We start from the raw sequence: 12585 nt of genomic DNA, 5'->3' as shown, positions 1-12585 counted from the left end.
TTGGGTCAATTGAGGCATTGAACAGGAAAATCGGGTCAATTGAGACATTTAACATTGTTCCCTATGGGAAATCTCGGGCATCTCGTCTGTCGCATCGCACCTGATTTTTTAGTGCATTCAATGCCCGAGATGGGCGCCCTTCTAAGTAAAGAGTACCCATCTTTATATAGAAGAAAATGTAACATAATTTTCATATGGTCATCAACATCTTGTTTTTAAATAAATGTGGGTGTTTATAAATGGCTAATGCCCCGTACACACGGTTCGATTTGGTCTATTTTTCTATTCTATTTTTTTTATATAAGCCAGGCATGTCCAAACTGTGGCCCTCCAGCTGTTGTGAAACTACACATCCCAGCATGCCTTGACATAGTTTTAGCATTCCCTATTAGCAAACTGCGGCAAGGCATGATGGGACGTGTAGTTTCACAACAGCTGGAGGGCCATAGTTTGGACATGCATGATATAAGCAAAACAAATTGAATGGACATTGAACGGTTTTTCAGCCACATTCGATCCCGATGCGCAGTCCCGTGAAATTGAATAGAAAAATAGACTGCAGGCAAGACTATATAGTCCAAATCAAATGTGTTTTGCTTGCCGTTCAATTCTATCTCAGTGAGGTGCAAACGGAAAAATAATACCTCTTTCAGACATTCTCCAAAATTCTGGGTTTTTGCACATGAACATGCATCAACCTGGGTTTTTGTTGGGTCTGAAAGGCAACAACCCAGGACTGTGTTCCTGGGTACCCGACCCTGCAGTTGATCTGTGGTTTTACAGTGTATTTCTTCCCGGGATGGTGACCCGGGTTAAGTGTAAATGATGCTGTCACGATCCAAGGTTTAAGAAACACCTTTTTACCATCTAGATGTTTCTCCAGGCTTGCTCAGAGACTGTCCCCTTCAATCACCCTGCAGTGCTGCGGCTCCCGGCGTGTGCTTCTGGGTCACATCTGCAGCATAGTCGGCTCGGCATCCAGCGATGGCCTCCTACTCCAGTACAGACCTTAGGCCTTCCCACATGGACACCAGGTTTGCCTCCAGTCACTGGCATGGGCACTGCTATATTGGATCTGTGCACATGATTCTTACAGCCAATACTGATCGAGTCATTCTGACATCACTCCATTACAGCCAATCTGCTGTAAACTCTAGAAAAGAGATACTCACACAAGGTGGGTAAAGCAGCGCTTAAATCAATGAAAAATACCAATAATGAAAAGGTATAACAATTTTACTGATTCTGTTAAAATCACAATAACAATAAAAATACAGTAATAAAACAATAATAATAAATAAATTACAATAATGGCATAAGATGGTGGGGGGGGGAATAAACGTAAATTGGAATGAATGGCAAAAATGATAAATAATAAGACTAGGCCCCGCCTCAATGGACAGTCAGAGTAAGCTGTGTTGACACTGATATGAAGTAAACAGGTAAGTGCACTTTACCAATAATAAACGGTGAATCCTTTGAATATGAAGTATGCTGGGAGTCCTCACGATATATGCGGCTGGAATAATTGTCGCTGGAGGTGAAGAGTATCGCTTGATGTGAACAGACCATAAGTTGGTGCGAGACTGGTGAATGTTGACTCAGTGTACCAGAATTTGTCTGTAGCGATCCCAGATGAATGATCCCAGTGAAAGAAGACAATTGTGGCTTCCGTGCCTAATAGCAGCCCACACTGGTATGGATGGTGGTGACCAGTGGTAGTTTACACGGTGTCCGCCAATGGGAGCAAAATGTCCAAATGGAATTATGAAGGGAGATGATGTCCAAAAGAAACAAGGTGTCACAGCTGTGTCCAGAGGTGGGGGGCAATCAGCTAACGCGTTTCACTGCGTCCTGCAGCTTTATCAAAGGTATCAGCTTTATCAAAGACACCTATGCTAAAAGAACAACGCTGGTGATGAGTACTGGGAACATTTATAGTCAATAACCTGCATAGTGATTTGTAATGGTCTTGACAGTAGAGAGGCTTGTCCAAAAGTCAGCTTAATCTAGAACTGTTTGTCTCTGAGGAAACTCTTCTCTTGTGAAGAAATGCATCAGTTCCTATGGTCCTGTGATTGGTGAATTTTGTATTTGTGTCTTTTACATTGATTGCCTGATGTTCTGCTCATGAGTCCATTGTAGAAAGCTGATTCTAACAATGCAATTTAATTCAACATGATGGCAGTTAAGTGTCTCCAGAACGATCTAGCAAAGGTACTTTACAACCAGCATCTTCACTCATTTTTACTTTCCCCATAAAGGTACAACAGAAAATAAGTTACATTTTTACTGTAATAGATAGTAATGCGCGTTTCCAGACATTATGGTAACGTCCTGTGACACATTGTATTACACTGAATTTAATTACCTCTAAGTTTTGCAACATTGAACAATCAAAGTTATTACTGTGATTCAATGCACTGAGCTGCGGATACCATGATTGACTTTGGTATTTTTTACTGATGAGGTCTCGCTGTGCACTTAACAGTGGTTGCTTATTTCAATGAGTATAACAGAATTCTGATTATTCTGCCAGAATGATTATTTCCAGATTGCTTGAAGTGTGGACTGGGTTGTATCTATGCTAGCAAAAGATTATAGTCAACCAACGGTCTGGCTTGTATATTATATATCCACAGAGGGAATATAATTGTATTACTGATTAATCACTCCATGTTCAAGGAGCCTGGAACTGAGAAAGCTTTATATATATTTGATGGGTCATACATAGGAAGGCTAAGGTCCTCTGGCTAAAGACCAGCATTAAGCTTTGAAAGCCTGTGCATCTGTGAATCTAAATATCTCTGAGTAGTGTTTGAACACTAGGGCCAAATGTATCAAGCCTTGAAAAGTCATAAATGGAGTGTGACAAACCACCAGCCATTCAGCTTCTAACTGTTACAGGCTGGGTTTCACTTGGTATCACTTGATACAGATGGAGCGCCTATCTGATGAGGACAAGCGAGCGTGTCCCCATCACTCGGCGGCGGGGAACAGAATCCCTGCCCGTCTCTGCTTCAGGGAGACTGGCAGGGTCAGGAGGGGGTATGAGGGGGCTGCAGGCAGCGACAGGGGAGCGGTGGCGGGCTCAGATGGAACGGGGCACTTGAGCTTCTCATGCAAACGCGCCACCTTCCATCTGATGGCGGGTCCTGGCAGTTGGCGATTAAAATCGACAGGACCCACAACACTGAGGGGTTCTCCATCTGTACATCTGTCCCTAAGACCATGTTTTCTTTTTATCATAAATTTTTGATCATCAATCATCAAAAATCTATATATATATATATATATATATAGTAGATTTGCGGTGGGGCACTCGTGGCTATTCTCCATAAACTAGACAAGCCAGCTAGTATGCAGCAACGTTTCAATTTATTTATCAAATTTTCGTCAGGTTACCTGACGAAAATTTGATAAATAAATTGAAACGTTGCTGCATACTAGCTGGCTTGTCTAGTTTATGGAGAATAGCCACGAGTGCCCCACCGCAAATCTACTATATTTTTCTATGTGCTGGCACCGGCGCTGCTGCATTTGGTTATAGTGAGTGCCAAACCCGAGTTGGATATATATATATATATATATACTTGCATATGTATAAACAGATGCCTTATTAGGACGTTTAGTTAATTTATGCAAATATAGTATTAAATTGCTTTAAGTATATAGATTAAGAATGTGCTATTTTGTTTGGATATATCTTATGGGGTCTACACACTGGGAGATTTTGCTGAACAATGCTCGATTGCTCAGATCAGCCATCAATGTGCCAGATCGCTTATGTGTGCTGAGCGATCTGGCAGGGACAGTGTTCTCCGGTTAGAATACTGGCCCTGACCAATGATCTAGATTTCTCCAGCATGCAGAATCTTAATTGCCGGTTAATATTGATGCGCCGCTCGCTATGGCCCCTGCACATGGAATCATTTAGATCAGGCATGTCCAACGTTGGCCCTCCAGATGTTCTGAAACTACACATCCCAGCATGCTTTGCAATAGTTTAGCATTCTCTAATAGCAAAACTGTGGCAAAGCATGCTAGGATGTGTAGTTTCACAACATCTGGAGGGCCAACGTTGGACATGCCTGATTTAGATGCATTTTCTGAGCAATCTGACAATGCCCTGATATCACCCCATGTGTAGGCCCCGATAGTTCAGTGCTTTTATATTATAAATCATCTGGCTGTGATGGATGCAGTGGATGGAGATTTGCCAATGGTAGATATGTGGTCATTTATTTAAGAGGTGTAAACACCCTTTAAATTATTGGAAAAGCCCCAGATTGTTAAACCTAGCAGGCAGAAACACAGTTTTTGAATGAGCCTGTTTAATTCCCCAACAATTGCCGGTTCATGGTTTACAAAGTCGTAACAAAGACTTCCCCATGTTAAACACTCATTTGTACATTTAATGCATTCTTAAAGCTTTTTAAACCAGCTTTGATGGGATGGTGCAGGAACGGCCCATGTCCCACACACACTTTCTGACACATGGAGGCTTTGAATACGGGCTTTTATTGCCTTGTCAAAAGCTCGGACAAAGTACAAGGTTTGTCTACATCTTAACGGCTATTGAATTGATCAAAATAAATGAAAACCACTGTGTGTTTCCATATTAAAGACAAGCTATGCCATTTGTTTTGCATTCTTGCTCATGGTTTATCCAGTGCAATTATACAGAACAAAAATCAATATACACGTTTGGACAGAAAGTCTTTGTGTTGATTCTCACTTGTTCCCATATCCTTATATGAACATCTGACCCATAACCTTTTGCTATCAATGTGCCAGCTACAGTCTAGCTATGCTCAGGGTGGCAAATCTAAATTTTAAATTTTAGATTTATGTCAGACTTTTCAAACCACACAAATATAAAGTGAGGGAAGCGATGAAGGGTATACTATACACTTGAGGGTCTGGAAAGTGGGTATTGGGGGCAGCGTGTATGTGTGTTGGGGGGCTGCTGGGAGTAGGTTGAAGCTTTGTCTAGGGTGCCGAGAAGCCTAACCTGCCTGTGACAGCTGTGAACCTTTAGGCCTGATGCCCCCTATATTTATTATTTATTTACAGTTTCTTCTATAGTGCAGCATATTCCGTTGAGCTTTACTATTGGAAACAACAGTGATTAAACAAACTGGGTAGAAACAAACCGACATGGAGTTAGGAGGGCCCTGCTCACAAGCTTACAATCTATAGCAGTGGTTCCCAACCCTGGTCCTCAAGTACCCCCAACAGTGCACATTTTCTAGGTCACCCGGCAGGTGCACAGATTATTCAGGCACATTTTAAAAGATCCAGAGTGGAGCTAATTATTTCGCTGATTCTGTGTGGAGACCTGCAAAACGTGCACTGTTGGGGGTACTTGAGGACCAGGGTTGGGAACCACTGATCTATAGGGATATATATTTTTATACTTTTTCTTGTCCTTTTATTTTGAATGTCCTATCCTCGGTCCTTTGGCTCTGACGGTCTCAATGTGATAAGGTTTTTTTATTCTTCACTTTCTACCTCTCCGTTGATGAATGGTATAAAAAGCAGGCATATCGTGATGACCTGTGGAACTCGTCAGTGATGCCCCCTTTCTCCCTTACACTGGGCTGATATCTGCCATTTTTTATTAGTTAATTTTGATAAATCATAGGTTCACCATCTCCCATAGAACCCCTGATTTTAGAGGTGGAGGCAATGGCAATGTGCAGTGGATCTGGTATTTGCTACGGCATATGCAAAAAAAAAGTCTCCTAAACCGCTACCTTGCATGTGTCACCCTGACTGTATGCTGACACCGCTGTTTCATGTGGATAGGCTTGTGTGACAAATAAGCATGGCTGTTATACGCGGCAACAGGGACCTGGCCCAAAGTGTTCACCTAAATGTCTGTCTCATAAGCGAGGTCACAAGTATATCATTAATCATAGAGGTGTTCCCAAACACAGGTCCACAGTCACAGAAGTCCTGTTTCGGGGAATGAAAGATGACACCACTGAGCAGCTCATAGGGTGTGAGCAATGGGGCACCGATGGTGGAGTATGCAGAACCACTGAAGAGATTGTGTTGCATATCGGTGCACAAGTGGACGGCTGACATTAGCATGTTTTCATTCCCGCTCTACCAATAAAGGACAATATTGGAGATGCTGCAGCATCCAACTGTGAATCAGGCTATGAGTGACTATTTCAGTCTCACAGATTGTGCAATTGTGACTGAAAAGGTGTAGAAAAGGTGTAGATACCTGTGGCCCTGCTATAACAAATGGAGGCAGATTGGCTGATCCACATACAAATATAGAGTAGTCAGCTTATTACAGTGATTGTGGAGATGATATTAAGCACTGGGTTGTCTGGATAATATTGGGGAGTTGTTAGTTAAGTTCTGACATGAATAATTAGTGTGTCATTTTGGATGTCCCTTTTACGTTGAATTATAAACAAAACCAAATTGTCCCACAAAGGATGGACGTGTCTGGTAAAAATAAGTAGTGTAAAGGCTTAAATAGCACAGTGTTCCATCAGGGGCTGTAGCGGGTTTGATTTAAATCACTGGTCCCTTTCTTACATCAGTTATCAGATTGCTCTCTGAGAATTTGCCATTCCTGAGCTCAACTCAAATGGTGGACCATGTTGACTTTACTATGCCCTATGTTTTTGCATATACAGTATATGGTTAGTAAATCTGCTCTCAGAGTTGCTAATTTGAGCAGGGCCAGAAAAAAAGGATTCTATGCTACCCTGTGCCAGCACTGCCTCCATGATGATATGATGTCATGTCTAGATGACGAGAACGCCAGCTCTAGGAAGTGGACAATTGCGTTCCAAAAGCAAAGCTCTGGGCAGCTCTGCAGCAATGCTACTGGTCTGGATACGACTCACTGAGCACTCTGAAACTGCATATTACTTATTAAATGGATCCGGTGGTTAGGACAACATCCAATAGTGGTCGACCTACTGTATTGACTGACAGGCAATAGGTCCACACAAGCAAATGTTTGACTTGTTAATGATCGACGCTTGAAACTAGGTTGACCTGAGTTTTTCAGGTTTTTTTTTTTTTTTTTAAACCAGCTTACTTCTGCATCCCTGTCGGCATAGAGTTAGATTATAATAATGTGCCCAGCGTAGTGAGGCACCTTCGCTCGCCGAGGAGAGGGGTTCCACTAATTGGGGGTCCATTTTAAAATATGCCGTCATAGACACCAAAGTGAAAACTCATCAAAATATTGATGCATACGGTCTTTGTGATTGGAAACATGCATTGATACATCATTGTCAGAATTTGAGCTCCATCCTTTTGTCAAAAACAAGAAAAAGGACCGTTTTACGGCAAGCCCTTTCAGTTATTCCAAATGACATTACCGTTTAGATTGCATTACTTATAATACATATATTATCCTCCTATATAATGTTGTACTTTTTTTTAATTGTTTTACCTTTTCCTTCTATTATTTATAGCCTATATTTGTTTGTTTCTTTTGTTTGTTATATTTGTATCCTTTCACACATCTAATTATTCATTTAGATATTAGATATTCGGTTTTAATTTTCCAATCATGCCTCTTTTCAGATTGCTAACTTTAACCTATATCCTGATCCATTGCTGACGCCATTGTGACCCATGTCTGAAGTCCTTCAAGGTTAGACTCCCTGTTCTGTCTGGTGTGTCGTGACATTCGTCTGTATTCTAATTTTCTGTTCCACTTTATTCCGCTTATTTTACTTCAGTTTTGTGATTATTTCTGACTTACATTAGGACTTTTAAACCTTCTAGCTGTCAGGTCTATTTTTAGAACAACGTGATTCATTTCTGTGCCGTTTAGAAAAATATTTAATGTAAAAAGTGTGGAAATGTGTCACAGACCGACCCTACTCCAGCTTGTTAACTACTGTAATGCATTAATGACGGGATGTGTTTTCTCATTCTGAGACTAGAACTTTTTGCAAGAATTTTTATTTGAATTTTGAAATGAATAGATATTTGCATTTTCATTATTAAATTACAATACAGGGACATTTTTACAAATTATTTGTATATAATACGGTTATGTTTAAAGATGATTTAGGCATCTAAATCTCTAAACGTTTTGCCTATATATCGCAGCCCCCTACAGGTGACGTAAAGCACCAGCTATCACTAGCTTGTTGACACGCTGCACTGCATAGAGAAGCCAATTCATTATGGACAGCTAGTTTCTGATAGCTGATAACAATATCAGAATGTCATTAATTGGGGGTGCCCACAGCAAAAAAATAGTGAATTAATTCAGATTTTTTCAAATACAGATGTGACCACATACATGTAGCCTCCTTCTGCATTAACTGCATTCTCCTTCTAGTCGCGCCATGCCGTAGCGTAACTCTGTAGCTTTGGATTCTTTATTGGGATTTTCCTTTAAAACGCCATCTTTGAAACACCATGCAGTTCCTCTTCCCTGCCTGGGGTGTCACTGTCTGCTGTGGTGGTTTGCATATCAGTGTTGATATACAGACCTTACTGTGCTAGAAGCACTACAGCAGACAGCGACACCCCAGGCAGGGAAGAGGAACTGCATGGGTTTCAAAGTTGGAGGGTGCTAGAATGAACACTATGCTTCATGTCTATGTTCTGTATGTGTGACTGCAACAGAGATCGCACACAGAATATAGACATGTTGCATATCATTTTAATCACCAGAAGCCGCTTGTGTGTCATATTCTTTCTGTTTTGAAAAGAAAATGCAACAATTAATGGAAAGAAGTCCAAAAAATACTGTATATAGCATATGCAGCAATGAGTGCATGAAAACAGGGTCAGACTTTTTCGTTAGTATGGGGCTTTAATGAGTCAGAAGAGTTTCAAATACGGCATTTGCTACCACCTGAATAAACTCTAGTAGTAACTGTCTGATCACAGTCTGTTGTGGTTCATGTGTGACCTCTGTGGATACACTGGCTCATGCCTCATGGGTAACCTGTATAATACATCGGTTAATGTATAAAATGTGAAAATGTGTGGATTCAGAAGCTCATGTGTAACCTGATTGGATGTTATCTGATCTTCTCAAGGAAAGATGATGAGCCATGGTAAAGTTGTATATTAATACCTACATTTTTTTATTTTTTATTATTAATATTATTATGCGTAGTCATCTTGTATGGCACAAACATGTTATGTGATTGGAGTATTTAGGGGGGGCAGTGGTGCCATATTAATGTAAGATTTATATCTGTTTTAGCATCTTTAAGCTCTGGTGTTTCCATGGAAAACTGCTGATATACTTTTTTGTCTAGCAATCGGAAAAGATTAATCTGTCAACCTTTTTGACTTCCTTTAACGGGAATTCTGAGTTTACAAATAATAATGGCTATATCACGTTAGATAAGCTAACCTGTCGATCCACCTCATCACATAACCTTTTTGGCAGGGTGAGGCTAGATTTCAGTAAATGGAGATTGTGTATTCCTGAAAATGCAGCCGTACAACACCAAAATCCCATATTCACCAACCAAAAAACAGTCTTTCTATTTACTGTGTTACTGGAGAAGTGAATGAGAATCAATATTGCAATATCAACTTCCCAATTGATACAGAGTAAACCCAGTTACATGGGGGGAGGGAATATTCGTGACTGAGTTACAGTAAAGATTGCTTTCCTCCAGATACATGCCATGAAATCAGCTGTAAATGTCTACAACCCTCCCTGACTAGGTGGCCCGTTTGATGCCTTCACACATACAGCACAGATATTGTTAGATGATGCGACTGGCTTTCCCAGTACCAAAATGTGTAATCTACGTAAACACAAAAAAGGGTAAATGGAGACATTAGTAGCTAACCGTTGGCTACTACCACAATAACAGATTGTCACTTTAACCAACCAAATCTGGAAGATCTGCCAGATAAATGAATAGTGTAAGCCCAGCTTTATGTACGTGATTTTACCCATTTCTGATGGATCAGGCGAGGAATCAGATGTGTATGACATGCCATCGGGTCCGATGCACGGTCCCGTCCACATCGGACTGGAGTTGGTGGTCGGACCTGCATGCGACCCCTCCCGGCATAGTGGAACAGGGGTTGTGTGTGTTACATCACATGTGAAAGGATCCTGCTGCCAGTGAAGGTCTCAGGCGTCTCGCGGGGGAACGGATGGCCATAACTGCTGCGATACATCACAGTAGTGTATGGCCAGCATTACTCTCTTCTCATCTGTCCCATTTCTCTACTCTTTTATCTTAACCCATGTTCCCACCCTCCCCTCTCTTTCACCCCATTTGTTTTTTCTTTTGTCTGTCAAACCCCAGCTTCCCCCCCCCTTCCTTTCTTCCCTCACGTTTATTCTCGAATACAGTACAAGCAGAGTGATCATCAATATAACTGAAAAATATTATTTTAATATTGATATAATCTCTATCTTGAGAGGACCTATGGTCAGCGGTTAAAGTGGTGGTGGACAGGCTGGAACTGAATTCCACCACAGCCCTGCAAAGTAATTCTAACAGACAAGCCTATCCCAGTGGCTTCCTTTTTTGGTGCGGCGGTATGTGATATCACAGCCGCTGAACTGAAGAAGAGCCACTTGAGGAGCAGGCTATGTGGATGTTGAAGACAAGGTGAGTGGCAGATGGAGGGACAGAGGGAGTAGAAGACACTGCTGGAGAGACCCATGGCATGGAGCTGCTGGAGGGACATGGGTGCTGAACTGTGGGACTGACCTAGGCAGAAATGTTTATAAAGGGCAATAATGTGAGCATTATGTGTATAAGGGGCACTACTGTGGGCATTATGTGTAAGAGGTACTACTGTTGTGGACATTAGGTATGGAAGTGGCAATACTACTGTAAATCACAGGCACTACATGTGGCATGGTCTTTATCATGTCAAACAGTGAGTGCAGTCTGTGGAAGACCTGTAGCCTAGAGTGGACACAAGTACTGATGTACAGATCACTTGTGACAAGTGTTGGAGAGTAGCATGAGAAAGGGGCCATGGCCACACATCACTAGTGCATAACCGGTGCTTCTGACACACTGGACTTCACCCATCTCATTCCACTTCCCTGAAAGACACCAGCCATGGTGTGGATTTCCCACCTAGGCATAGGGGCGGCACCAGGTGATTCCTTTTTTATGTCATTATGATTTATTTTGTCATTTAATTTTGCAACTGTCGCGTGTGGGACAATGGGTAGCAAATTGAGGTAGTGGGATAAGGTTGAGGCATTCAGATTGGCCCAAAAATGGAGGGGGCAGTGATGTGATGGAGGGGGGTGGCCAGTAATGTGCCTAGTGGCGGCCTGACCCTTAAATTCTGTGTATGCTACAACTTGTGTTTCTCTATAGCTGATGAGAATGTATTAGACTCTTGAAAGGCTAAAATAATTTTCTTGTATTTCCCTATTAGACAGTAGTAATGTATACAATGAGGACGCACTGCATGTTTGTTCCTGTAAGTCAATGTTATTCGTATATAAGTTGACTTTGAAATTATGACTGACCAGCTGTCCTTTCAATGTTTCTTATAGTTGACTCAAGTGTGGAAACACTTCCAAAGTTTATGGCAAGCCACAGTGCAACGGACATAGCGAATAGGAATGGCCCAGTTAATCCTCCAAACACCTTGAACCTGCGCTCTTCTCACAATGAACTACTAAACACCGATGTAAAACAGACTGACACAAAGGATGACACACCACCAAAATGCCGTAAAAAATATGCATTGACCAACATTCAGGCAGCAATGGGCTTGTCTGACCCAGCGGCACAACCTCTGTTGTCCAATAGCTCTTCAAACATCAAGCTGGTGAAGAATGGAGAGAACCAGCTGAGAAGGGCCGTTGAGCAAGGTCAGCAAGATCCCAACAAAAATACAAGTTTAGAAGATGATTTAAAGAGGATTTCAGAAAAGCTAGAAGGCAAAGATGAAGATTTACATGACCCAGAAAGTTCTGAAATTCTGCCATTGTTTCCTAGAAGGACCAAGAGCTTCCTTAACTACTATGCCGATCTTGAAACCTCCAGTGACCTTGAGCAGAGCTTAACTAATGGCCATGCATTGAAGGAAGAGGAAAACTCCACCTGGATCCCTAGACAAGGTTCGGGTATTATCACCAATGGAGATGTGCTAAGGCCAAAACATAAGACTCCAAGTCCTGAGGAAAACCTAGTGCCAACGGTATCCTCTAGCCCAGAGACTAAAAAGGACCATCCGAAAACTGGAGCAAAGACTGACTGTGCCCTGCATCGCATTCAGAACCTAGCTCCCAGTGATGAGGATTCGAGTTGGACCACATTATCACAGGACAGTGCTTCACCTGTAACCCCTGATGAAACAGGTAAGACAATTGTGTATTCAAAACCAAAGCCATATTCCACAGTATACCATGTTGACGGTACTACAATTTACAGCAACAATAATAAGATAGATGTCTAAAAAAATAACTATAACTGTGTAACAGTGGCAGATTACCCACAGGGCGACAGGGGCCGTCTCCCCGGGGCCCCCACACACCAGTGCCCCCACACCCACCATCCCACTGTTGCGGTGGTGGCGGGTGGGTGGCAGGCAGCGAAGGTGGTCAGTGCGTGTCAGGCAGGGGGTCCCTGC

General features: G+C 42.0%; 1 protein-coding gene across 7 annotated transcripts in view; it reads left to right on the top strand.

Annotated features, from left to right (window-relative positions):
• APBB2 (amyloid beta precursor protein binding family B member 2) overlaps positions 1 to 12585 on the top strand; it is a 290968-nt gene that overhangs the window by 117219 nt on the left and 161164 nt on the right. For 3 of the 7 annotated variants that reach the window (XM_083165764.1, XM_083165763.1, XM_083165761.1), the window contains exons 4-5: positions 7567 to 7636; positions 11504 to 12313. The exons of 1 other annotated variant lie outside the window; for it this stretch is intronic. In XM_083165764.1, the coding sequence (XP_083021890.1) occupies positions 7618 to 7636; positions 11504 to 12313 (829 nt within the window). In that variant the 5' untranslated portion in view covers positions 7567 to 7617. The remainder of the gene's footprint in view (positions 1 to 7566; positions 7637 to 11503; positions 12314 to 12585) is intronic. 3 more of the 7 variants (XM_083165760.1, XM_083165762.1, XM_083165759.1) reach the window with 1 other exon arrangement.

This window comes from Crinia signifera, chromosome 1, assembly GCF_055691185.1.
Source record: "Crinia signifera chromosome 1, ASM5569118v1, whole genome shotgun sequence".
Classification (NCBI taxonomy): Eukaryota; Metazoa; Chordata; class Amphibia; order Anura; family Myobatrachidae; genus Crinia; species Crinia signifera.
This window is presented reverse-complemented; position numbering and strand designations above follow the sequence as displayed.